The 27385-nt window shown below is 43.7% G+C and overlaps 1 protein-coding gene across 7 annotated transcripts in view; it reads left to right on the forward strand.

Annotated features, from left to right (window-relative positions):
* Window positions 1-27385, forward strand: part of ATP7B (ATPase copper transporting beta) — a 77575-nt gene that overhangs the window by 25110 nt on the left and 25080 nt on the right. For 2 of the 7 annotated variants that reach the window (XM_008072291.1, XM_008072293.1), the window contains exons 2-8: window positions 10720-11953; window positions 16255-16512; window positions 17579-17742; window positions 20728-20889; window positions 23727-23803; window positions 25574-25748; window positions 27033-27266. In XM_008072291.1, the coding sequence (XP_008070482.1) occupies window positions 10720-11953; window positions 16255-16512; window positions 17579-17742; window positions 20728-20889; window positions 23727-23803; window positions 25574-25748; window positions 27033-27266 (2304 nt within the window). The remainder of the gene's footprint in view (window positions 1-10719; window positions 11954-16254; window positions 16513-17578; window positions 17743-20727; window positions 20890-23726; window positions 23804-25573; window positions 25749-27032; window positions 27267-27385) is intronic. The other 5 variants (XM_008072295.1, XM_008072292.1, XM_008072294.2 and 2 more) reach the window with 5 other exon arrangements.

A 27385-nucleotide genomic window follows, 5' to 3' on the forward strand; every position in this document is an offset into this window, starting at 1 on the left:
ATCAGCTGGGCGTTGGTAGCGCGTGCCTGTAATTCCGGCTACTTGGAAGGCTGAGGCGGAAGGATCGCCGGAGCCCAGCAGGGCGAGGCTGCGGTGGCCGGGAGCGGCCACTGCACTCCAGTCTGGGCGACAGAGTGAGACTCCAACTTAAAAAAAAAAAAAAAAAAGAATATTTAGATGGTTTCCAGTTTTTTGCTATTTGAATATTGCAGTAAACATTCTCATATAATTGTATGATGAAATTCCCTGGCCAGGTGCTGTGGCTCATCTCTGTATTCCCAGCACTTTGGGAGGCAGAAGCAAGAGGACTGCCTGAGCCCAGGAGTTTGAATCTGGGCAACATGGCTAGACCTTGTCTGTACAGTAAGTCAAAAACATTAGCCAGTCATAGTGGTGCGTGTCTATAGTCCTAGCTGCTTGGAAGGCTGAGATGGAAGGATCACCTGAGCCCAGCAGGTTGAGGCTGCAGTAGCTGTGATCGTGCCACTGCACTCCAGCCTGGGTAACAGTGAGACTCCAACTCAAAAAAAAGAAAAAAGAAATTTTTGGAAGTAGAATTATTGGGTCAAAGGCAGTGGGCATTTCGTATTTTAATATCTATTGCCTAATTGCTCTCCAAAAAGGTATAATAAAGTTATCTTTCTACAAACAGTGTGGTTAAGAGCTATTTTTCCTTATACTTTTGCTTACTGTATCATCAAACTTTAAAATTTTTACCAGCCTATTGAGTGAAAAATTATCTTGTTTAAATTTGTATTTTGTTAAATTTATAAAATGGTGTATCAGATACTTGTATTTATTTTCTGAGGATTATTTTAAGTAGCAAGTTTCTTTCATGCATTTATAAGAGTAGTGCTAACTTATAAAATATGTTTTTGTTGTTGTTTGTTTGTTAGTTTGTTTTGAGTCGGAATCTCACTCCATCGCCCAGGTAGGAACGCAGTGGCCTGCTCATAGCCACCACAGCCTCGACCTGCTGGGCTCCAGCAATCCTTCCACCTCAGCCTTCCAAGTAGCTGGAACTACGAGCGCATGCTACCACGCCCGGCTAATTTTTGATTTATTATAGAGATGGGGTATTGCCAAGCTGCCCGGGCTGGTCTTGAACTTGGGCTCAGGCAATTCACTCACCTCAACCTCCGGAAGTGCTGAGATTACAGGCTGACCCACCGAGCCTGGCCAATATATCTTTTATGTGTAGCTGGTCATCCTTACAATTCTAGGCAGAGACCAATACATTCATTAGGCATTATAGTATACATTTTTGTTTGACAAAATAAAATACTAACTGCGTTCATCAAATCTGACAATCAAATGCAATCTATCAACAAAAATAATCCTGACTTCTATCATATGATACAAATATCTGAATTAACTTAATATAACTGGTGAATGTTTCCTCAAACTATTGATAATATTTCACACATCGGCTGGGCTCGGTGGCTCAACCTGTAATCCCAGCACTTTGGGAGGCCGAGGTGAGTGGATTGTCTGAGCCCGCGGGTTCAAGACCCGCCTGGGCAACTTGGCGAGACCTTGTCTCTACAATAAATCAAAAAATTAGCTGGGTATGGTAGCACGTGCCTGTAGTTCCAGCTACTTGGAAAGGCTGAGGTGGAAGGATCACCGGAGCCCAGCAGGTCGAGGCTGCGGTGGCCGGGAGCGGCCATTGCACTCCAGTCTGGGTGACAGAGTGAGACTCCAACTCAAAAAAAAAAAATTTCACACATCTCATGAAGATCTTTTACATCATGATCTTATTATAATTCTGGGAAATGACATAAGGGAATTATTACCATATGGTTTTGAATTAGACTATTTCACTCATAGGAAAAATATTTCAAGCTATTGATAGTTGCTTGGTAGTGACAGGCCTGTCTTTAAAACTTCTGTGCTTAGTAGAGTCCTGAAATATAGAGTGTTATCAGAGAAGATTCTGAAGCAGAAAAGTGCTGTTGATTGATAAAATAACAAGTTAAATGCAACTAATTCTCTGAAATGGTTGATAGCAAACCTGTGTGGTAGGAGATTGCGAATGGGTTTTCTGAGATAATATTGTGAAGTGTTCCTTGGAGAGGTTACTACTGTCTCATAATTTGTGCACTTCTAACTTTTTGTCATATGTCATTTTTTTAACACACACACACACACACACACACACACACATATGGATGGAGAGTTGTTAATTTTATTTGTTGTTAATTTTACTCACTTTTTCCCCAGGCAAGTGTCAGATATGCTGCATCCTGTTTCTCAGTAAAGGATAATATTTTTTCTTGCTGTGGTTGAGAGAAGGAAACAGGCAGTGAATAGTCATTTGTACAGTATTACTTAGGGAGTGTACAATCTCCCCTCTGGAGAGCAGAGATGGGTGGATGTATGCAGAGCCCAGGCACATAGTAAGTCGTCATACATTCTGAGTGAATGCCTGAGTTTTTTACGATGATAAAATGTAAATAATTTTCACTGGAACCTCTTTCTGGACCTTTGTGAAACCTTCTTAAAGGACAGGGTGAAGGGCTTTGAATGGAGGTGGGAGAAATATGTACACTGTTTTAATTATTAGTTTTCCTTATCAATAAAATGGAGGAAATGTCAAGTGCCCTGCACACCTCCCTGGGGCATGTGTGAAGATTAAATGAGGTGATGTTTGTCTTCAGAATCATTCATTATCAAACATTTATTATGCTAACTTTTTAAGTCCCCTTCGCTCTCAGGTCCCCTCACACAACTGTAGAGTGGGTATTATTATTATTCCCATTTTATGCCTAAAGGAAACAGGCCTGGATTTGCTCAGACGAGCCTGGAATTTATACCCAAGACTGTCATACATACCCTCAATAAATTTACCAGTAGGAAAGAGATATCTAAGGAAATATATGTAAAAATGGTTTTTGAGTATAAAACACTGTACAAATATATCAATTCATCATTGTTGTCATCTTTATCACAATTATTAATATTATTGTTGCCTAAGTTAGAGTGGTTAAACAAAACATTTTCTTCCTTGCCAAATTTATTTTCTGTTTTAAATGTAACTTTTTTTTTTTTAATTTAAGTTTTAAAAATTGGAAAATATATACAGTATATATTTTCTTTGGGTGAGTATTTCATGACTCGGCCAAAGACAACTTCAATCTTATGTTTTAATATATAAGTAGATACCTCTGCATGCTTATATAGAGAGAGGTGTGACCTGGGGTCATGCATTCTTCCTCAGTGGGGGTTTTAGAGACTGACACCCGCTACCCTTCTAGATGCCTGCGTTGGCTTGGGTGAGATCCTTTCTTGAGTCATACTTTTTCTGACTCCCCTGTGGTATTCTACTTAAGGATGACGGGGATCCAGGTGTAACTAAGAGACCTAAAAATGGTGCATGGTGTATACATTAGTGTTGTTCTTTGGTTTGTGGTCACAGCCACTTTCCAACAAAGCATGTTGTTTCCGGCTTCTCAAAGCAGATTGGCTTTGAGACCTTCCATCAAAACATGCCATCCCAGTTTCTGATTTCTTCACACCAGACTGGCCTATCCAGAGATCTCATTTTACTTTCTGGGTTCTGTCTTGATGAATAAACAGTTAATATTTATTTTTTAACCTTTCTTTTCTTCTGAAAGCCCTGACATTCTCAGTAAATGTCATGTAACTTGGGTGTCTAGAGAGGTAGCCAATAATTGAAATTCATTTTTGGATTTCCCACTGTGGCCTCCTGTGTTTCCAGTCCCTGCTCATCCTGATACCTACCATAATAATAGCTTATTAAAAAATCAAAATCTAGCAAAAGTTCTTCCCCAACCTGACTTTGGGTCTGCAAAAAAAGTCCCAAATGTTTGTCTTCAAGGAGTGTAGACTCTATTGGGCTTCCACAGCTTTCCTAGACACCCAGTTGGAGCCCTGGCCTGCTCTCCATCCCCATGACTGCTTGATGAACCCTTAAATCTAAGAATGTGTGTTTGTTTTTAAAAATGTATTAGGAGTGCTTTCTCCCCAAAGATGGCCTTAATTGAAGAACTGAATTAAAAGCATACACACCCTATGTCTACACTTTGAAACTATCCAAACACCACATGACTGTTAATGAGGTTGTTCCTAAACCAACAGATACTTTTGTGTTTCTTAAAGATATATTATTTGCAAAGCTTTGTGTTCCTTAACTGCTTGCCCTTAGAAACCTGCCTGTCTAGAAAAGGGGGCCTCCGAGTATTGTTTGTCACAAAGAAGTTGCTTTCAACACTTCTGCAAATCCTTTTGGCAGGAACATTGAATCCATAGTCAAGAGATTAAGAGCCATTGCTGTGGCTTGGGGTTTGGTAAGTTGCAGCTGGAGATACGACCAAGAAATGTAAGCTGGGTAGTAAATCGTGAGGGATTTGTTTTTCCAACAGACTGGGTAGTTGAGGGTTATGTCTTTTTTTTTTTTTTTGAGTTGGAGTCTCACTCTGTCACCCAGACTAAAGTGCAGTGGCCGCTCCCGGCCACCGCAGCCTCAACCTGCTGGGCCCCGGCAATCCTTCCGCCTCAGCCTTCGGAGTAGCCGGAATTACAGGCACGCGCTACCATGCCCAGCTAATTTTTGATTTATTGTAGAGATGAGGTCTCGCTGCCCAGACGGGTCTCGAACCCGCGGGCTCAGGCAATCCACTCACCTCAGCCTCCCAAAGGCGTGGGATTACAGGCTGAGCCACTGAGCCTGGCTTGAGGGTTATGTCTTACAAGAAGGACATTTTTACTTAGTTCACTATATGAAAGTGAATGTCCTTGAGTATCTTCTTAGTTTTTCTTTCATTCTTAGTTCTTTTTCAATTAAACAAGTATTTAATTAACACCAACTACAATCAAGTCACTGTTCTGAATCTTCTTTGTGCTCATGTTGTTGTATTTTAATTTTTACATTAATTCTTTTTTAGAATTTGGTATTGCATGCACATTGTACAGTAAGTTGCACGGTGAAAATATCTTTCTTCCCTGTATCATAGCCACTTAGTCACTTCAGCTGGCCAAACTTCCTCAAACTCTGTACTGGTTTCTTATGCATTGTCCCAGAGATAATCTATGCATATACAAACATCCGTTTGTATACTATTCCCTTGCTTCACACAGATAGTGCTGGCATACTGTGATATACTTATGTTTCCCATATTCGAGTCCTGTATAATTCCTGCCCATATTGACTATGCTTGGCCATGTGACTGGTTTTGGCCAATGAGAATTAACAAGTGTAATACAAGCAGAGGCTTGGTAAGTGCTTGCAGGTTGGGACTTGTTCTCTAGGAATACTTGCTATTGTGACACCCCCACCCCCACCCCCAGAACCCAGGAGTCTCCAACTGTGAGGTCCCTACCTAGACACAAGGAGAAGCTACTGGAAGAGAACTGAGGTGCCCACCAACAGCCTCGGCTGAGCATCCAGCCAGCGGCGAGCATCAGCTTGGCAGACATGTGATGAATGAACCATCTTCTCAAAAGTAGACACCCCCAGCCCCGTTCAGGCCACTCCAGGTGATGCTATGTGGAGAAGAGACAAGCTTTCCTTGCCAAGCCTGTCCAAATTGAAAAGCTGTGAGCTGTTGCTAGTAAGCTACTAAATTTGGTTTGTCATATAGCAACAGACAACAAATATACTACATATACAGTGTGCCCTGTGCCTTGCTTTTTTCACTGAACAATATATTAGATATCAGCCTGTTTCAATGTGTACTGAGCTACTTCATTTCGAGAGCTGATAGTATTTCATTGTATGACTGTACAATAACGCAGTTAACCAGACCCTTATTGATGGGCATTTATGTTTTCTTCAGTCTTACACAGTATTTAATCTGTGTTGCATGGTTCCTTTGCACATGAACTGATATATTTATTTGATAAATTCTTAGAAGTAGAGTTGCAGGGTCAAAGAGTATGTATGTACCTTTATAATTTTAATAGGTATTACAAACTACCCCCCCCCCAAGAAAGGTTACACTTTCACTAGCAATGGAGGAAAACGGTTCACTAGAGAGCAAGCCCATGGAGCTAGCCTGCCTGTGAGCACTGTGTCATTGTGTGGGTAGTATGTTATATTTCTCTTTAGTAGTTTTTCATATATTTAAAAGCCATTTGCATTTCCTTTTTGATGAATTGTCTTTGTTTTCTTCCTGTTTAAATTTTTGGCCTTTTTATTTTTTGAAGGAATTCTCTGTATATTAAATTAGTTCTTAATGTATGCTATGTGAAGCAAATATTTTTTCCTTCCGTTTCTTATTTTTAACCTGACTTGAATAATTTTTTCTCTTATTGTTGTTAGTTATTTTATAACTATCTTAGTTTATTTTATAGCTTTTGGATTTTCTTGCTTTTGTTATATTTATATTTTTCTCACTCTGAGTTTATTATAGATATTCTGTTTTCTTCTAGTATTTTTTAGTTTCATTTTTTTACGTCTTAATCTCTGACCTATCTGAGATGCCTTTTGACATATAGGTTTCCAAGTAGGTTTCTGAAGTTGCTAGCTGGAAGTTTCAAGACCAGCCTGGGTAATATAGTGAGACCTTGTCTCCACAAAAGTTAAAAAATTAGTTGAGTGTGGTGGTGCGTGCCTGTAGTCCCAGCTACTTGGAAGGTTGAGGTGGGAGGATTGCCTACACCCAGGAAGTTGATTGTGCCACTGCACCCCAGTCTGGGCAACAGAGTGAGAGCCTGCCTTAAGAAACACACACACACACAGAGAGAGAGAGAGAGAGAGAGAGAGAGAGAGAGACAGAGACAGTGGTCCCTTGAGACTATAATGGAGCTGAAAAATTCCTGTTTCCAAGTGATATCATAGCCATTGTAATGTCATAGAGAATTGCATTTCTGTTTCAAAAAAAAACTCTCAAACTGGTTTTTCCTGCATTCTCACACCAGCACAACAACCCTCAACATAGAGAACTTCTATGAACAAATGTGTGGGGATTTCTCCCTACCACCAAGTGAGCGATCAGTTCTGCAGTGGCCCCCTACTGGACAACCTTTCAATTCTGACACTGTCGACCTGGAGATAGTGTCAGACCTCACAGACACCAGTCACAAGTCCATTATGCCTCTGGAACTTCTGACTGACTGGCTTTAAGTTAGGGTTCCCACGACCCCCTCTTTGTTTTCAGTTAATTTTGCTGGAGTGGCTTACAGAACTCTGGAGTGGCTCAGGACTTACTTATGTTTACCCGTTGTATGAAGGATATTGCAAATCACATAGTTGAACAGATGCATAGGGTGAGGAATGGGGGAAAGGGCGCAGAGTTTCCATGCCTACCCTCCCTGGGCTCCACCCTCCAGGAACCTCAGCATGTTCATCAGCTATCCAGAAGTTCCTGAACTCTGCCCTTTGGGATTTCTATGGAAGCTTCATGGCATCAGTATTGCTTTGCCCAGACTACATGGGGGAAGGAAATGAGGGTTGTATGTCCATCATCACAAAGGGAAAGATTAGAGTCCTGCCTTGGGGCAGGCGAAAGGAGGATGGACGGGGAAGGTCAGAGAGGTTCTGTTTTCTGACACGTAACACACTCAGCGATATAACAAAAGATATAAGGGCTATGGGAGCCAGAAGCCCTGGAGAAAAACCTATATATATATAAACATCACAGTTACGCATGTGTTTGTGGTGATGCTGGTGTAAACCAACTTACTGCACTGTCAGTAACACAGAAGTATACCCCATACAGTTATGCACATACATGATACTTGATAATGATAATAAATGGCTCTTACTGGTTTATGTATTTACTATACCTTTTATTGTTATTTTAAAGTGTGCTCATTCTACTTATAAAAGGAAAAAGAGTTAGCTTTAAAACAACCTCAGGCAGGTCCTTTAGGAGGTATTCTAAAAGAAGGCAATGTCATCCTAGGAGATGATAACTCCATGTGTGTTATAGCCCCTGAAGACCTTTCAGTGGGACAGAAGGTGAAGGACAGTGATATTGATGATCCTGATCCTGTGTGGGCCTAGGCCAGTGTGTGTGTGTGTGTGCGCGTGTCTTACCTTTAACAAAATGTTAAAAAAAAAAAATGTTTTTTAATAGAAAAAGTTTGAGGATATAAAGAAAATCTTTTTGCACACAGCTGTTTTAAGCTAAGTATTACTACAAAAGAGAGAAAAAAAAATTTAAATCTCTAAGGTAAAAATGTTATAGTAAGCTAAGTTTAGTCTTTTATTTTTTTTGGAGACAGAGTCTCACTCTGTCACCCAGGCTGGAGTGCAGTGGCTCAGTCATAACCCAAACTCCTGGCCACAAGCGATCCTCCCATCTCAGCCTGCCACAGTGCTGGGATAACATGTGTGATCTACTCTACTTGGCCATAGTAATTTATTTTTGAAGAGAGGAAATTTTAAAAAATTAATTTATTGGTTTTTTTGTTTTTGTTTTTGTTTTGTTTTTGAGTTGGAGTCTCACTCTGTTGCCCAGACTGGAGTGCAGTGGCCGTTCCCGGCCACCACAGCCTCGACCTGCTGGGCTCCGGCGATCCTTCCGCCTCAGCCTTCCAAGTAGCCGGAATTACAGGCATGCGCTACCACGCCCGGCTGATTTTTTGATTTATTGTAGAGATGAGGTCTCGCTGCCCAGGCGGGTCTCGAACCCGCGGGCTCAGGCAATCCACTCACCTCAGCCTCCCAAAGGCGCGGGATTACAGGCTGAGCCACCGAGCCTGGCCTAAAAAATAAATTTATTGTAGCCAGAATGTACAGTGTTTATAAATTCTACAGTGGTATACACTAATGCCCTGGGCCTTCACATTCACTCTGCACTCACTCACTTACTCACCCAGAGCAACTTCCAGTCCTGCATGCCCCATTCATGGTAAGCGCTCTAAACAAGTGTATCATTTTTCATCTTTTATACTGTATTTGTACTGTGAGATATGTTCAGATATGTTTGTGTCCAGATATGTTTAGATACACAAATACTTACCGTTGTGTTATAGTTGCCTACACTATACAGTTGCTGTTCAGTTGCCTATGCTATGCATGTGTGTAGCCTAGGAGCAGTAGGCTATACCATACAGCCTAGGTGTGGAGTCGGCTATACCATCTAGGTTTGTGGAAGTTTACCTGATGTTGCACAACTAAAAAATCACCTAATGACTCATTTCTCATTTTAAATGAGTCATGTGTTGCTTAACAATGGTGGCACATTCTGAGAAATGAGTCATTAGGTGATTTTGTAGTTGTGCAACATCAGGTAAACTTTCACAAACCTAGATGGTATAGCCGACTCCACACCTAGGCTGTATGGTATAGCCTACTACTCATTTAAAATAAATTTTAAAAAATTAGCCGGGCATGGTAGCGCGTGCCTGTAGTTCCAGCCACTTGGAAGGCTGAGGATCACTGGAGCCCAGGAAGTTGAGGCTGCGGTGGCCGGGATTGGCCACTGCACTCCAGTCTGGGCGACAGAGTGAGACTCCAACTCAAAAAAATAAAAAAATAATAAAATAAAATTAAAAAAGAAAATGCTACAGTGAATATTTTAGAAAACCAATTCTTTATAATCAGTAATCCGAAGCCTTTGTGGATATATACAAGTCAACATTTATCATCTCCATTTTCAAAGTTATTTAAACCTTCATCTTGCTAAGCTGCTTCAGAGTCAATGTTGGAAAAGTCTGCATGTAAAGAAGAATAATCCATGTCACTGGGATTCTGAGGATTGTTAGGATTGTGAGCGAGTGGAGCAAAACGTGCTTTCTTATTAGGTATCATATGTAAAGGGCTGTTCCCAAATTTCTGAAGCACATAATAATTCTGGTGTGAAAACTATATCTGATTAAAAGAGTAGTAGGCTGGGAACCTGTGAAAGGAAGATTTTTATCTTGTTAAGCTGAGGCTACATCATTATTTATAGAAATCAAGAACTAATGCTTGCACTGTGGTGTGTTAAGAAAATCGGTCCGTTTAACTTGGTGATGCACCTGAAATTTTAGGTGATGACTGCAACTTTCCTGAACACCCAGGAGGCACTAGCAGAACTGTGTAGTTCTTTGTTAAACTCAACTTCTGTTCTTACAGTGGGTTTTCCCTCCTGCCCCTCTTGGTCCCCAGGGAGCGTACCTACAGACATTTTTCATGGGCTTGTGGCCCATCTTTGAATCCTGACCCCATCTGCATTTGGAGGCTGCGCTCAAAGGGTATTAAGCACATTTAATCCCTGCCAAGGGAATAAGACAACTCCAGAAAGAAATATAGAAGTAAGGTGTTGCCTGTTCTAGGCTTTGCATTTCAGCAGGACCCTCAAAGTTTGAGCTGAAAGGACTTAGTTCTGTGGGGAGGTTTGAGGTATCACCCAGAGCTGGCAACCTCTCTTGGGACACCTGTGCCTCTCCACTGTGAGCTGCTGTCCTCTCTGCCTCTGCTGGAGGCCATTCGTGCTGTGGTCTATGTATAAAGCCACATATGCTTTCCTTCTCTCCTTCGGAATCTTCCATGTCTGCTGGATGAGAAAGACATTTCACTAAGGAGGGCAGGCAGTTGGCTTCTAGGTTCAGAATCACAGAATGTCAGAGCTGAAAGGAACCATGTGAGCCCGTTTATTTTGTAATTGATGTCTTTAGCTTGCTTTTTCTCTCTGTGTTTTATGTTCTTGTACCATTGGGGTGTTTTTAACACCAGTGGCATTGTTTTTCGTTTTCTTGGTGCCAGACAAGCTGGGATATTGTAGAATGTATTTAGTTTTAAGGATACCAAATGTTCTTTCCTTCTAGATCATATCTAAACTTTCCTTGCCTACTCGTGCCTGGGAATCAGCCATGAAGCAGAGTTTCGCCTTTGACAATGTTGGCTACGAAGGCAGTCTGGATGGCCTGTGCCCTTCTTCTCAGATGACCATCAGCACGATCAGGATTTTGGGCATGACTTGCCAGTCATGTGTAAAGTCTATTGAGGGTGTGATATCTGGTTTGAAAGGCATTGTGAACATTAAGGTCTCCCTGGAACAAGGCAGAGCAACTGTGAAATATGTGCCATCGGTCGTGAGCCTGCAACAGGTTTGTCATCAAATTGGGGACATGGGCTTCGAGGCCAGCATTGCAGGAGGAAAGCCTGCTTCCTGGCCCTCAAGGTCTTTGCCCACCCAGGAGGCTGTGGTCAAGCTCCGGGTGGAGGGCATGACCTGCCAGTCCTGTGTCAGCTCTATCGAAGGTACGATCCGGAAACTGCAAGGAGTAGTGAGAGCCAAAGTCTCACTCGGCAACCAAGAGGCTGTCATTACTTACCAGCCTTATCTTATTCAACCTGAAGACCTCAGGGACCATGTGACTGACATGGGATTTGAAGCTGCCATCAAGAACAAAATGGCTCCCCGAAGCCTAGGACCAATCGATATTGGGCGATTACAAAGCACTAACCCAAAGAGACTTTCAGCTTCTGCTAACCAGAATTTCAATAATTCTGAGACTTTGGGGCACCAAGGAAGCCAGGTGGTCACCCTCCAGCTGAGAGTAGAAGGAATGCACTGTATGTCTTGTGTCTTGAATATTGAAGAAAATATAGGCCAACTCCCAGGAGTTCAAAACATTCAAGTGTCCCTGGAGAACAAAACTGCCCAAGTACAGTATGACCCTTCCTGTACCAATCCAGTGTCTCTCCAGAGGGCCATTGAGGCGCTTCCTCCTGGGAACTTTAAAGTTTCTCTTCCTGATGAAGCAGAAGGAAGTAGGACTGGTCATGAGTCTTCCAGTTGTCATACCCCTGCCAGCCTCCAGAGAAACCAGGTGCCGGGCATGTGCAGTACCACAGTGCTCACCATTGCTGGCATGACCTGTGTGTCCTGTGTCCAGTCCATCGAAGGCTTGATCTCCTATCGAGAAGGAGTGCAGCAAATAACAGTATCTTTGGCAGAAGGGACTGGAGTGGTTCTTCATGATCCCTCTGTAATTAGCCCAGAAGAACTCAGAGCTGCTGTAGAAGACATGGGATTTGAGGTTTCAGTCATTCCTGGTATGTAGTCGATGTATGTTTGATGTACGTCCTTGGATCGGTTCTTATTCTCTTTTTCTCTGTCTCATAACATAGTTCCTGGCTGCTGGGATAGGTAAGCCCTGTTCACTGCCTCATGTCAACAGTTTAACAAAATCTTGCAACTTTTCCTCATGTGTTAAGTCTATCAAGATAGAGAAAATGCAATTTCTAAGGTACAGATTTTGCCTTTCATGTATGGAACTTTGTATTAGTCCATTTCCTGTTGCTTAAAAAGAATACCTGAAACTTGGCAATTTATAAAGAAAAAGAATTTAATTTTACAGATATGGGAAAGTCCAGGGCCGAAGGGGTACATCTGGTTGGCACCTTCTTGCTGGTGAGGACTCCTTAAAGTTGGCACAGGGTATCACAGGGCCCTGAGTATGCTAACATGCTTGCCCAGGTGCCTCGTCCTCTTCTTATAAAGTCAATAATACCACTCCCATTAATCCACTCATGATCCCATCAGCCTTCTAAAAGCTCCACCTTTTAATACTGCCACATTTTGGGGAACATAGTCAAACCTTTGCAGACTTAAATGCTAACCCCCTTGGATTTGGGCTTCTTTTCTGGAGAGAATTCTGATTCTGAAATAAAGCACCGTGGGAACATCAGGCTCCAGTCTTACCAAAGGAATCATGATCACTTTCTCAAAAGATTTCTTCTCTAAACAAAGCAAAATAATAAAAACAATAGAACCTAGTCTTAACACTTAGAGACCATTCTGTTAAAAGTGGGGATTAAGGAAAGGTTTTATCCATAATTTTCCCTTGGCAGCTGTAGGAGAAGAGGTACGGTCAAGGGAGCAACCAGTGGGTTCTAATTAGAGGAAGCACAAGGTGAAATTCTGTTTTAGAAGACCAAGCTGGGCTGGACACAGTGGCTCAAGCCTATTATCCCAGCACTTTGAGAGGCCAAGGCGAGAGGATTGCCTGAGCTCAGGGGTTTAAGACCAACCTGGGCAACTTGGTGAAATTTCATCTCTACTACAAATAAAAAAATAAGTCGGGCATGGTAGTGTGTGCCTGTAGTTCCAGCTACTTGGAAGTCTGAGGCAGAAGGATCGCCTGAGCCCAGCAAGTTGAGACTGCAGTCGAATGCATGAGCATGCCACTGCACTCCAGCCAGGGTGACAGAGTAAGACTCCAACTCAAAAAAAAGAAGGCCAAGTTGGTGTCAGCAAGCAGTTATGAATCAAGGCATGACACCACTAGGAGGCAAGTGAGAGGTGTTGCAGGTCTGGAGAGCAAGACATTCCAGAGGGCAGCTCCTCCAAGCTTGGGGTCAGACCAGGGGTGTGTGATGGGGAAGAACCATGCAGTTTAGGGGAGCCAGGGATGAGGCCCCAGCAAAATGCTGGAGGACAGCGAGATAGAGGGCCTTGAATATTCAGGGTAAGTGTGGGGCTGGAAATGACAGAGACCCAGTGAGAGGGAAAGTGAGGCAGGAAGAGGAGTACAGAGGAGGGACGTCTTCCAGACTTCCTGGATGTAATGCAAGGGCTGCAGAGGCTAACATCTGTAAGTGTCTCAGGGTTGTCTAGAAGGATGCTGTTCGGAACCCTGGAAGGGTGGGAGCCCACCCTGCATTGTGGTGAGGGGTGGAGCCCACCAGTGGCTTAGGCTGGAAGGGATGGAGAGAATAGATAGGTGGGGGTGACTCAGGGAGGCTGAAGATAAGGAGGGAAGGCACACAGGTTGTGAGAGGCAACTGGGTGAGGTGTTGGTGGTGCACTGAAACCGTTTAGATCCCAGACACAGGTCTTGTACAACACTGAGTGACTCTGTCGTCCGGACCAGGCCATGACTGGCTTCCTCAGCCTTTTAGCCGCAGGAGGGAGCGGCAGGCTCAGCACTAGAATGGGCAGCTTTAGGGGGCATGGGCTTTGGTTTCCCACATCCTGTTTCCCATGGCCTCCGCCAAGATAATGTGTATGTCCTTGAGAAGTTTCCTTCATCGTGACTCCTTCCCGCCTCCCCTCTGTCTGCACAGCATACACTGCTGAAGGGAGTGGGTTGTCACGTGGAGTGACCTGGCCACATTATGTTCTTTGTCTTTTGCACCAAGTTTCAGGAAGGAGTTTCTTTAAAACAAAAATTAACAAGGAAAACAAAATAGAACAGTAAATCTTGTCCTCAAAAGGTAAGAAATAAGGTCAACATCTGCTGTATCGGTGTGATGCTTGATGTCTTTCAGCAGTGCAGATTACTGGTGGTAAAGAAAAATTAGCATTGAACTACATGTTACAGAATAATTGGATCTGATTCAGTAAACCTAGAAAGAAATGAACAGTGATTTTTTTTTTAATTGGGCAGAATTATGAGAATCACATTTATCCCTAAAGGTATTTAGAGTGTCAGACTTATCAATAAAATATAGGATACCCAGTTAAATTTGAATTTTAGATAAATAATGAATGATTTTTAGTATAAGCATGTTCCATACAATCAATATTTGTGACATACTTATTCGAAAAAATTATTTGTTGTATATCTGAAAGTCAAATTTAACTCGATGTCCTGTGGTTACCTGGCAGCTTTAATTTAGAATAAACCATTAGTGTGCGGCGTGTGTTTGATCGGTCCTTCTTAGTTGACGAGTCGCTCCTTGAGTACAGTCTTCAGACAGTGTGATCTGTTTCTCCTAGGAGTCCCCAGCACCCATCATATAGTAGGTGAGGTTTGTGAAGGAAATGAGAGGGACAGCAATGGGCTGTAACAAGCAGAGTCATAAGACAGCTCTGTGGAGAGATTTAATGCAGGGGAGCTAATTACAAAGGTGTTAGCTAAACATCCAAACAGGCAATCGGGAGGAAACCCCAGAGATTAACTGCTGGAACCTCCAGGCTGGAGGGTCAGAGGGAAGACAGCAGTTGCCAGAGTCCAGGGACTGAGATTGCAGCTGGAACCTCCAGGTCTGGAGGGTCAGAGGGAAGGCAGCAGCTGCCAGAGTCCAGGGACTGAGATTGCCTGGTGGGAACAGGGACCAGGAAGGGAAGGGAGAAGTAGTGGTCAGGAGTGGGGATCTCACTAGACAGATGCAGGACATCTTGGTTCCCCGCCTTTCTGTCTTACAGTTTTCCCGTTCGGTACCTTCCTTGGACCAAATGTAATCAGAAACTGGTTGACAAGGGAGCCTGGGAAGAATGGTTTGCAGGATCGTGTCTCTCCCCCACCCCTAGTGGAGCAGGGGAGGGAGGGAATGGTGTGAGAGCAAATAGGCAAGTGACAGGCATTAAAAGTCGCTCCACTAAAAATAGGTTTAGACCAGCTCTGCATTTGTTCACTGGTTTGTGTACAGTTTTTCAATTGAACGGATGCATGGATGACGAGATAATAAGAATGTTGTAAGGCAATCACTGTCATGTATAATATGTTTCTCCCACTCTTATAAATGTCGTTTCAGGAAAATTTTCCTCATCCCAGCACTAGCTGGGCCCACTGGGTCCCAGACACCATGTGACTTATTCATACTTTTACACAAAAAATAATTGAAGCATGTCATAGACTTGAATGTGGAAGTTTATTAAAACAGTAAGGCTTCTAAAAGAAAATGTCATGGATATTTTCATAATGTTGGAGTAGAGAAATCTACATAACACTATTTTTAAGAGAGGGATAATTTAGGCCCATTAACATTAAGGACTAATTTTATCAAAAGACGTCATTAGTAGAGTGGAAACACAAATTGCAGGCTGGGGGGAGATATTTGCAGTGCATACAACTGACAAGAGTCATATCTTGAACATATATATAGAACTTCTATGAAGAATAGAAGCAAGGCAGACAACTCAATAGAGTGTGGTCCTTATGGGAAGGGAGCCAGACCTCTGCTGACCAGGATGAGGAGATAGCCAAAGGGACAAACCCTGGAGGTAAACAAACCTGTAGGATTTGAGGCAAATCCATGTCTTGTAACTCATTTCTTCAACTATAAAATGAGAATAATACGTCATATTTACCACATAGGGCTATCTTATATATTAAAGGAAATCACACATCTAAAGTACTAACCAGAGTGCCTGGTGAATTATTCTTGTTATGAGCATTCACCTAACCAGAACAATCATTCTTGAAGTATTGGCATAATTTTCATATATTTGTAATTGTGTGCCTCTCTCCCTGGGTGTGGAGAAGGAGACAGAGAGATGGGAACACCAACCACCATGTAGCCTCTCCAGGAGCTTTAACAGGAGTATTGTCAGACTTGAACCTCCTGTTCTGACGAACAAACTATTATTTGTTGTTCTAAACTGAATAACTTCTGACATTGTATCCTAGAAAACTATTCTACCAACCCTGCTGGAAACCACAATGCTGGGAATTCCATGGTGCAAACTCCAGGTGGCGTACCTGTGTCTGTGCAGGAAGTGGCTCCCCGTGCAGAAGGACTCCCTTCAAACCACAACGCAGGCCACTCATCAAAATCCCTGCCATCCACTGGAGCAGTGGCACCACAGAAGTGCTTTTTACAGATCAAAGGCATGACCTGCGCCTCCTGTGTGTCTAACATAGAAAGGAATCTGCAGAAAGAAGCTGGTAAGAGATCTATACCCACCTTGAACTTGGGAATGCTTCATAAAGACCTCCCATTCAGTGTCTCCATCAACTGTGTTTATTAGTAGCAAGCTCATCATATGATAGTATAGATGGGCTGGCTGCTCATAAAATTAACCTATAATCGCCTAGTTCCTGTGTTTCTGTTCCTGACTTGAATCCCTCATTTTTATCCCTTATTGCATACTTCCTTTCTTTTTTTTTTTTTTCTTTTATAGAGACAAGGTCTCGCTGTGTTCAGACTACTGGTCTTGAACTCCTGGCCTCAAGTGCTTCTCCCACCTCAGCCTCCCAGAGTCCTGAGATTATGGCTCCTTATGGCATACTTTCTAAAGCATTTAGTTCATTTCATTTATTTGAATGAGGCTTTTTCCTCTTTTAAACTAACACAATAATTTAGCAAGATAGTCTGTGGGATTTATTTTTCACTCCTGAAAATCCTTCATAACTAAAGAAGAGTAAGGAAAACCACTTTGGAAAATTATTTCTTTATTTTTTTCTTGCATGAAAGTATCTGGAGAAAAGTATGTCCTTTCTGTGACAGCATTACTAGCTGGAAAGCACATCCCTTCCTTCATTGCTGCCTTCTGGAGCCTGACTTGTAGTGTGGTCCATGGGCGGAGCAGCATCGCTGTTATCTGGGGACTGGATACACATGGAGACTCAGCCTCATCCTAGACCAACTCATCAGAATCTCTGTTTTTCAAGGTCTTTGGGTGATTCATATGCCCGTTAAAGTTGGAGTAGCATTGATCTTCTAGAATAGTGGTTCTCAAAATTATCTTGCCTGAACATTAAAATCACCTGGGAAGTTTTTTTTTTTTTTTAAATGATGCCCAGTGCCCACCCTGAGAGATTCTGATTTGATCAATCTGGGTTAAGGACCAGACATCATGGCTGTCACAAGCTCCTCAAGTGATCCTAATATGCTGCCAAGCTTGAGAACCACTGTTCTAGAAGATTCTGGAAAGACATATTTCTTTGTCTTTAACCATATCATCCCAGAGGCCCTGCCCAGAGTATTACAGCTGTGATCTGATGGTTCCAGGTATTCTCTCCGTGTTGGTTGCCTTGATGGCGGGAAAGGCAGAAGTCAAATATAGTCCAGAGGTCATCCAGCCGCTCAGGATAGCTCAGCTCATCCAGGACCTGGGCTTTGAGGCAGCAATCATGGAGGACTATGCAGGCTCTCTTGGCGACATTGAGCTGATTGTAAGTACAGTGTCTGTATTCGGGGGCTGCAGGTTTTAGACAACTTACAGATGAGTTTCAGACAGCAGACATTTTTATGATCAGTAAATTTTTCCATCTTAGATATATCTTCTTTGTTGTTTTGGGGTTTTTTCTTTGTTTTGTTTTCCTTTGAAGCCAACAACAATGACTTGTTCATTTTGTGAAGACAGGTCAGTTATGTTAAATAATTATAGGAGGGGAACCCACTGAGTACATTCAGGGTATAAGGAGGAAGAGGCAGTGAGTCTCGGGAGTGTAGGAGAAGGAGGAGTTAAAAACAGTTAACTGTCCTGAGCTGAGTGACTTGGGGCAGGTTGAACATGAACACAGTCCTCCAGGCCTAAAGAGAAGCTAGCATCCCTGCAGATATCTCTAGGCAGAAGAGATGAATCCGCATGATAGCAAGTGCCATTCAAAGATGGAGAGGGCTTGCTCATAGGCATATAGATGTCTGGAGGGTGATTAGTGACCAAAGTGTCCCAAAACACTCAGTTTGAGGCAAATGCCTAAAGTAGTGGTTGTTACCAGTGTGATTGGGTAGTTTCTCATCAGTCTGCTATTATCAACGGCACATGTCAACAAATCATTAAAATCAAAGGCTGTGTCTGGTGCCTAGCATATGCCATGTTTGAAAGCACTTGTGTACAAAGCTCTTTCTGGGTAAACAAAGGGAGACTTAGAAGAAACCCACAGAGAACTGAGTAATGCTGGTTTACCAAGGTAAAAGGATCTTCTGCTTCCTTCATGGGTGTGGTCACTGCTGTTTGGGGTAAGCGGGTGTTTGAGGGAAAATGCCAAGGACACAGAAGCACGTGAGCTCCAGACAAGCAGCGTTCTAAGCAGGACAGACCCTTTGCCCTGGATGGGCCTCCCTGTGTGTGCAGGGACACAGTTAATACTCACTGGGCCACAGCTCAGATCAGCCCCGAGAGGGCCAGGGTCCCTGCTGCCTGATTCCAGGTCCACATGTAGACATCTCTGCCTGCTCAGACTACTGTGTGGAAAATCTAAAGCAAGAATATGACTGGAAAAGGTGAACTTTAAAAAAAATGTATTTTACTGCATTGTTCTTTGCCATATCAACAGTTACATTGTCATCACACGTTCACAGACAATTTATGGGAACTTCTGCATTTAATTGGTATTCTAGGAAATGCTGGCCACTTATATTCAGAAGAGTGAATTGTGTGATTTGTCTAACATATATTCCAGAATGGCATGTCACAATTTGCTCTCCTTTTCTCAAGTCAAGACGCACAGTGTGGTATGGCACAGTGGTGTAATCTTCAGCTGGGCTTGAATTCTGGCCCTGTCACTGCAGGGACATTTCTGAGCCTGGTCTATGAAGACTCATCTCGTGCCCCACAGTCAGCAGAGGCACAGAGCAGACTCTGGAGCCAGCTGCCAGGAGACATGCAGCTCTGCGCCTCACTGGTGGTGTGACTTTGGACATGTTCCCAAATATCTCAGTACTGCAACTTTGAGACTACCTTGAAGGGTTGGTGAGAGCAGTACAGTACCTAGGACATCACCAAGCTCATTGCAGGTGCACAGTAAAGACCACCTATCGTTATTGTAAAAATAAAAGGAGAACATAGAAGCATCATTGGCATATTTGGAGACTGGCTTAAAAATTGTATTAGCACAGCTGCCCATCAATAGGTAAGCTCCTAGGTCTGCCTGATGGTCCTTGCTTTCCAGTTTTTTTCTTGGGTCTCATGCCTAGTTGAATGCATTCTGATTGCAGATGAATTTCCCTCTCCTTCCTCCCTAATTCCAGATGGAACTCTCTTGTTTCCTTTGGTATTTATTCTGGGATTACTGATGCAGATTTCAGAGTACAGCTCCATTCAGATCGGTTGATGCCCATTACCACTCAGTGACTTCACATCAAGTGCTGGCTTAGCAACGCTTTCAGCTGGCTGCTCAAGAGCCTTCATGCTGTGGCCCCTATCGGCACTGCAGCCTTCCCTTCTCTTCCTCGCACATCCTGTGCTCAGCCAAGTCTGGCTACTGATGGTTGCTTGAGCACCTTGCACTGTCATGCCTTTTGTCTTTTCTGAGCTTTTCCTTCTATTGTTACCCTTTCCTTCATCCACCAACACCTTGTCTGTGTTTTGGTGCCACCTCTAATTCCTAAGTTCTAAGTCCTTTCCTCCTGTTGATAACAAGGTGTTGACATTATCACTCTTGAACTCTGCAGAGCACTGAAGTAGGGAGAGTGCTAGCAGCAGCTGCAGACCACATCCAGCAACACTCAGGACTGCAAAATGTTTCAGGAGTCCAGAGGGTTTTGCAGAGATGCACATCCTTAACCCTTTGGAGGCAATGATTATCCTGGTTAATGCTGCTGAGACACCTGAGACAGCAGAGAGTGGCTTTTAAAAGCCTGTCATAGCCAGGCTCAGTGGCTTAGCCTGTAATCCCATGCCTTTGGGAGGTTGAGGTGAGTGGATTGCCTGAGCCTGCGGGTTCGAGACCCGCCTGGGCTGCGAGACCTCATCTCTACAATAAATCAAAAAATTAGCCGGGCGTGGTAGCGCGCACCTGTGGTTCCAGCTACCTGGAAGGCTGAGGCGGAAGGATCACCTGAGCCCAGCAGGTGAGGTTGCGGTGGCCGGGAGCGGCCACTGCACTCCAGTCTGGGCGACAGAGTGAGACTCCAACTCAAAAAAAAAAAAAAAAAAAGCCTGCCATTATCAGAGCAGAAGTCCAGCCTGATTTGTTGCTGCCTGCTTTATGATTGGCTGTCTCCTATACCTGGGTTGGGGAGGAAGCACTGTTTATACCACTGAAGCTATTGGGGGAGTGTTGAGAATCTTCCACATGAGATTTGAAGGCAGGAGTCCCAGAGTCTTGGGAGCAGTGTTGTGGAGTGGGGAGAGGCACATGGCTGCCTCTTTCCCAAACTCCTTGAAGTGTCTTGAGCTGGGTCTGTGGTACTCTTGTCATTCTGTGTTGTAGATCACGGGGATGACCTGCGCATCCTGTGTCCACAACATAGAGTCCAAGCTCACGAGGACAAATGGCATCACCTACACCTCTGTAGCGCTCGCCACCAGCAAAGCCCTTGTTAAGTTTGATCCAGAAATTATTGGTCCAAGGGATATTGTCAAAATTATTGAGGTAAGTAATTCATTTAAAAAATTGCACTCACCTTTTTAAAAACAATAATATATAATCATTGAAGAAAAATGGAAAAATACAGCTAAGCAAAAAGAAAAACAAAATCAACTAAGATCCTGCCATTTTTGTTATGGAAATAAGTTTAATCATTTAAAAACAAACTGTGAAGTAAAGTAAATGTTAAATATCTAAGGGAGGATATCATTAAGTAGGTAAGAAAACGATAGGGGGAAAGGGCATTGTTTTAACTTCAGATATTTCCTGAGAAGTATCAGTATCGTCAGGTTGCCTGGTACATAGGGTTAAATTGCCTCATTATAATTTTAAAGTATTATTTATGCCTGAACCAAGTTTCTATAGACCAAAGGAATGTTGGTATTTGAAAGAATGATGCTGCATTTTGCCACTACACTAGGCCAGTCTTGTTGCAGAGAGTTTGATCTGCTTTGGAAAACTGGTCAGAATGTTTACGCATGCCCTGCCTCCTGCTCCCCTTCCTCAGTTTGTCCACAGACATACCATTTCCATTGCAAAGCGTGTGCTAGACCAGACTGTAAGGGAGGGAGTGTCAGTGGTGATCTGAAAGGTTAAGACAGGCAAAACTGAACAAGATTAACTTTTAACAGATAGTGATAAGGATAAATTAAGTTCAGCAGAAACTACTATTAAGAAATTGCTGGCCAAGCTCGATGACTCAGCCTGTAATCCCAGCACTTTGGGAAGCCAAGGCGAGTGGTTTGCCTGAGCCCGCAGGTTCAAGACCAGCCTGGGAAACTTGGTGAGACCTCATCTCTACAATAAATAAAAAATTAGCCAGGCATGGTAGCGTGCACCTGTAGTTCCGGCTATTTGGAAGACTGAGGTGGAAGGATCTCCGGGGCCCAGCAGGTTGACGCTGGGGTGGCCGTGAGTGTGCCACTAGTCTCCAGCCTGGGTGACGGAGTGAGACTCCGACTCAAACAAAAACAAAAAAGAAATTTCTTATGAAATGAAATATCTTGTAGCAGTCCTAACGCAATGTTGTCCTTCATTTTCTGCTCTGTGTGTGTGTGTGTGTGTGTGTGTGTGTGTGTGTGTGTTTAAAGAGGGATGCTTTTTATTGTGTGTGTGGTATGTGTTCGTGTGTGTTTAAAAAGAGATAATGTCAATCGTATGGCCTGGCAAAGCTTTTTGACATGGAAATTATGACACTGCTGATGATCAGGGTCCCACCCTAGTGGCAGACAATGCCACTACTTTATCACATGAGGAAAGGTTCTCAGAGAGATTAAGTGACTTTGCTCACCATACCCAGCTCAAGGGCGCAGACCTGGTGCTCAAACTCAGATCCTACAGTCCCCAGCACAACAGTCTTTCTCTTTCTATGACACCACAAATCTTAGAGAACAGCAGAGATATGGTATTGATGTGATCAGATGGCAGACTGATGCAGTCAACAGGGAGGAGAGTCCCGGCGGTGCCTTCAAACATGTCTCCATCACCCTATCTGATTTCTAATACTCTTGCTTGCCTCCGTGGTGCAACCTCTTCTCTGTCCTTATTGAAGGAATATTGCAAATGTCTGGCCTCCATTTTTGCATTTCTGGGGCATCTTTTTCCTAATAAGACTGGCACTAGTTGAAAAAAGAATTTGTCTTTAGACAGTCTTAGGTACTCTTTTTCCCAGCATAACTTTTAATTTTTGTGTGAAAGTCCCAGCACCACAGTTCTGGGGTCCCTTTCTAATAATGTGCTGACTGACAAGACATTTCCTTGACAGTTTTTCCTGCGTATATTCGTAAAAAGTATCAGGGACTTAGTGGTCAGGTCAAGGTGATGACAGAGGTGCTTGAGTTAACACTTACGAAAAGCACCAGATAGGACCAGGTGTGGTGGCTCACGCCTGTAATCCCAGCACTTTAGGAGGCTGAGGTGGGAGGATTGCTTGAGGCCTGGAGTTCGAGACCAGCCTGGGCAACATAGCAGGGCCCCATCTCTACTAAATAAATAAATAAATAAATGAAACCACCAGATGGAGGTACAGTTTGTTGGGCCACAGTGAAATCCATGCCTCCAGACACTGAGGGAGCTGAGATCAGCTCTGGTGGGAAGAAGCCTGGGCTGGAAGCCAGGAGGCTAGCACCCTGGATTCAGCTCTTCTGATAATGCTGGGACTTTGGGCAAGGTATTTAACCTCTCTGACCTTTAGTTTCCTCCTGCATAGCATGAAATGATTTGGGTTTTTTTGTTTTTTGGTTTTTTTTGGGTTGGAGTCTCTGTCGCCCAGACTGGAGTGCAGTGGCCGCTCCCGGCCACCGCAGCCTCGACCTGCTGGGCTCCGGCGATCCTTCCGCCTCAGCCTTCCAAGTAGCCGGAATTACAGGCGTGCGCTACCACGCTCGGCTGATGTTTTGATTGATTGTAGAGATGAGGTCTCGCAGCCCAGGCGGGTCTCGAACCCGCGGGCTCAGGCAATCCACTCACCTCAGCCTCCCAAAGGCGCGGGATTACAGGCTGAGCCACCGAGCCAGGCTATGAAATGATCTCTTAACTCAAAACTACTGAGTTTATAAGACAACAGTGATCAGCTTTGGGGCCTGGTGAAGCTATCTTCACCATTTGATGCCTTGTCCTCGAGGATGGCGCAGTCTCTATGCACAGATGGGTGCTGAACCTCTGCACAGGGTTTGTGGGGCAATTTGGGTAAAGAGGTTGGGAGGAGAAAACCCACAACAATAGTTTGAGGTGCTTTTAGATTCACCTTCTAATTTCCAAAGCCATAAAGTGCTTTCTACCAATGCATGTTTTAACCAAGTATCTTCCTCCTTGTTCCCCACCCCTCTCTTTTTAATAACAAGGAAATTGGCTTTCATGCTTCCCTGGCCCAGAGAAACCCGAACACTCATCACTTGGACCACAAGATGGAAATAAAGCAGTAGGTAGAACACCACAGATTCAACCGTAGCTCTTTCTACGTGTTGTCTTCTCCCTGGTCCGGACTCTGGCTGTGCTTGTCGCTGTGCCTGCTGGCCTGGTTTCCCATGGTGCCTTCGACCTAGATGAGTTGCCTTTACCCTTGTAACGTTAACTCTCTAAAACAAAGCTGTCCAAAAGAAGTTTCTGCCAGTCGACACTGGGACTCTGGGAGGGAGGCAGGGTGAAGGGAGGAAAGAGTTTAAAAACTACCTGTTGGGTACTGCCTTCACTATTTGAGTGATGGGCTCACTAGAACCTCCAACCCCACCATCACCCAATATAGCTGTGTAATAAACCTGTGTGTGTACTTCTTGAATCTGAAAAACAAAAAAACAGAAGATGTTTCTGCAACATTGATGTCAGGGCTCTATTTCTGCACTGACCAGTGTGGCAGCCACTGGTCACAGTGGCTAGTGAGCACTTGAAATGCAGTGAATGTGGCTGTGGAAATGAGTTCATTTTAATTTTATTTTAATTAAAATAGATACCTGTAGCTGAAGGTTAACAGATTAGACAGTGCTTAAATTGGGAGAGAGGGAGGGAATGTCGATTTTCTTCTTTGACAGTATTTTCAGACTTTACTTGCATGGGTTCTAGAACTAGGATTCAAGGACAGGCCTTAAGGTCAAGTGGAACAAAAATGGCATGGGAGCAGGAAACTTGGGTTCATTCATTGTTTCAGAGGGTCACTGACTCATTCAACAATCATAAAGGCTGCTGTGTGTGTGGAGGCCCTGTGCCGGGTGCTAGGAATGAATAGAATGTCTTCCCTGCCTTAGAGGGGCCCATAGTCTGGAATGAGTGAGCAATGACAGCCATGGTTCAGGCGGATTCTGGAAGGTCTAGGAGACCTCCAAGCAAGGGACACAAGATGAGTCTCAAAGAATGAGAGGACTTTTGGTAGGCCAAATGAGTTGGTGGGGATTAGGGGTGGCAGGCAGGAGGGAGGGTCTTCTAGGGCCTTTAGGGACTCCTGTGCTTGGCCCGATTGGCATGCCTGGGGCACGGGAGGGCCTGGCAGGAGCAGCATGTAGAAAGCCAGCAGGGCCTGGTTCTTGAGTGGCTTTGGGCAGCAGCCTGAGTGCCTGGGACTAAAACCTCACAGGCCAGTGGTGTTCAGGCCATGCTTAAGGTGAATTAGAGGCTCCACAACTGCTCTACTGGAATTCCATGCATGCTGCTACAAACATGAGACCACAGCTGTCAGCCGTGATCCCCAAATCCAAACTTCAAGACAGCCTCACCATTCTCACTGATTCTATTTTAAGTAATTTAAAAATTGAATGTATGTTTATACTAATAAAATACTGCTTTTATCCATTTTTTCTTTGGGGTCTGTACTTGAGCACATTTTGAAAAAAGAGCTGTATGATGACCAATTGTATACCTAATCCTGAATTGTACCCCACATCTTTAAAAGAAAAGAAAGAAAGAAAGAAGAGCTGAGGATGTTAGACCTCTTTGGGGCTAGAGACTCTGCTGCTGGGCCTCAGTTGTCTCACCTGTGAATTGGAGACACCGTATCAGTATGTGAGGCCAGGGAAGGGCCTAAACTTCTCCAGAACATCCTTGCTTTAGACATTCCCTCAGATGACTGGTGTCAGGGAGACAGCCTTAACTTTTGTTGTAACCCTTACTGATCTGCCACAGACATGGCAAAGTCCTCAAGAGGGGGCCAGCTCAATCCAAGTGGGCCTGACTTACCTGTGTTGTTGTGTTTGCTTTCCAGGTGGAAGAAGTCTTTCCTTTGCAGCCTGGTGTTTGGCATTCCTGTTATGGCTTTAATGATCTATATGCTAATATCCAGCAATGAGCCCCACGAGTCTATGGTCCTGGACCACAACATTATTCCAGGACTGTCCATTCTAAATCTCATCTTCTTCATCTTGTGTACCTTTGTCCAGGTGTGTATTAGAAAGATGGCAGATCTCTTCCCTCTATTCCGGTTTATAGCCAGTGGATACTCTGCCCTCCAAGGCCAAACACAACCCTTTAGCTTGGTTTAAGTGTCTCTTTATTGCAGCTTTTTACCGTATTCAGTTTGCTGCTTTTTTTCTGTCTTATGACCAGCAGGGGGAGGAGATGGGGAGGAGAAGAGAGTGAAAATCCCCTCCAACATAAGGGACTGCATTACTGTCACTTTCACTGTTGCTGCAGGTGATCAGAACTCTCTGTGAGATAGCAGCCTCCCCACTACAAGGTGTGATGAACCTGTGTGATGAACCTGTGTGTCTCCAAGCTACATATTGTTTAGCTTAATTTACCTTTGTTGTTAGAAGCAGCAGCTGGATCAGCCTGGAGCTCATGTTTCTCTTGAATGATCTGTCTGGAAAGGCAGGGATATAGTCCTTATCTTTGAGGAAATTCTAGTTTAAAGCAGACAGGCATAGGATGTCTACTCTGGTGGTGTTATTTAGGAGTTAGCTGTGCATCTGGTGGGAAGTGTGCCTTCTGTGCATATGTTTTGGAATGTAAAACTAAACTCCTGTCTTAATGTTGGAATTTAGGACTATGGGGCATGAGCATCTGTAGACTGAATTTGTTTTTCTCTATGTTTTCTTTTGGATTTCAAATGTAATGTACATTTACTGTAAACAATTCACGCCACACTGAAGAAGAAAAGGGGAAGATATTCTTTCACAAGTCACATCCTGCCTCCGGGCCAATCCCATTCCCCAGTGTTGCCACAGTATTATTAATAGTAGGGCATGTGTCTTTCCAGATCTTTATTTAGAGAAAATGCACACTTGTGTGTTTATAAACTGAAATGGGATCTTATAACATACACTGATGTGCAGCTGACTTTTTCACTTAACCTTGTATTATGGACATCTTTTATGCAGTGGTTTATAGAGAGAACACATTCTCCTTAGGGCTGCATAGCACTGTCCAAAGTAGAAATGAATCATAACTTTCTCCCACCATTTTCACCATTCTCCTATTAATGGACATTTGTGTTGTGTGCTCTGGTTTTAAAGGTGTCACCTGTTCTTGGTCATTCATTCCTGTGGCCAGGAGTCCTCTGAATCAGAAAATAACTTTCATAAGCGTTAATCACAGAGGAGGAAGTAATGTCAGAACCAGGCACAGAACTAGAGTCTTTGCCGTCCCGAGGGCCCTTGGCCCTGAGTTGCTCATTGTTCTCTCCTCCCTGCTGGTTCATAGCCTTCTCTCTCCTTGTCTTTCAGCTCCTCGGTGGTTGGTACTTCTATGTTCAAGCCTACAAGTCTCTGAGGCACAAGTCAGCCAACATGGACGTGCTCATTGTCCTGGCCACAAGCATTGCCTACGTCTACTCTCTGGTCATCCTAGTGGTTGCAGTGGCTGAGAAGGCCGAGAGGAGCCCTGTGACATTCTTTGACACTCCCCCCATGCTCTTTGTGTTCATTGCTCTGGGGCGATGGCTAGAACACATAGCAAAGGTAACACTGGCTTCAGGTTAAGGAAAGAGCTGCTCCTTCAGTAACACAGATCTCAGTTCCTCTGAACACTGTGTTTAGAATTACTAATTACCCACAGTATAGAGACAGGCTTAAAGAAA

Source organism: Carlito syrichta, unplaced genomic scaffold (assembly GCF_000164805.1).
Source record: "Carlito syrichta isolate Samal-C Ts95f unplaced genomic scaffold, Tarsius_syrichta-2.0.1 Scaffold315088, whole genome shotgun sequence".
Taxonomy (NCBI): domain Eukaryota; kingdom Metazoa; phylum Chordata; class Mammalia; order Primates; family Tarsiidae; genus Carlito; species Carlito syrichta.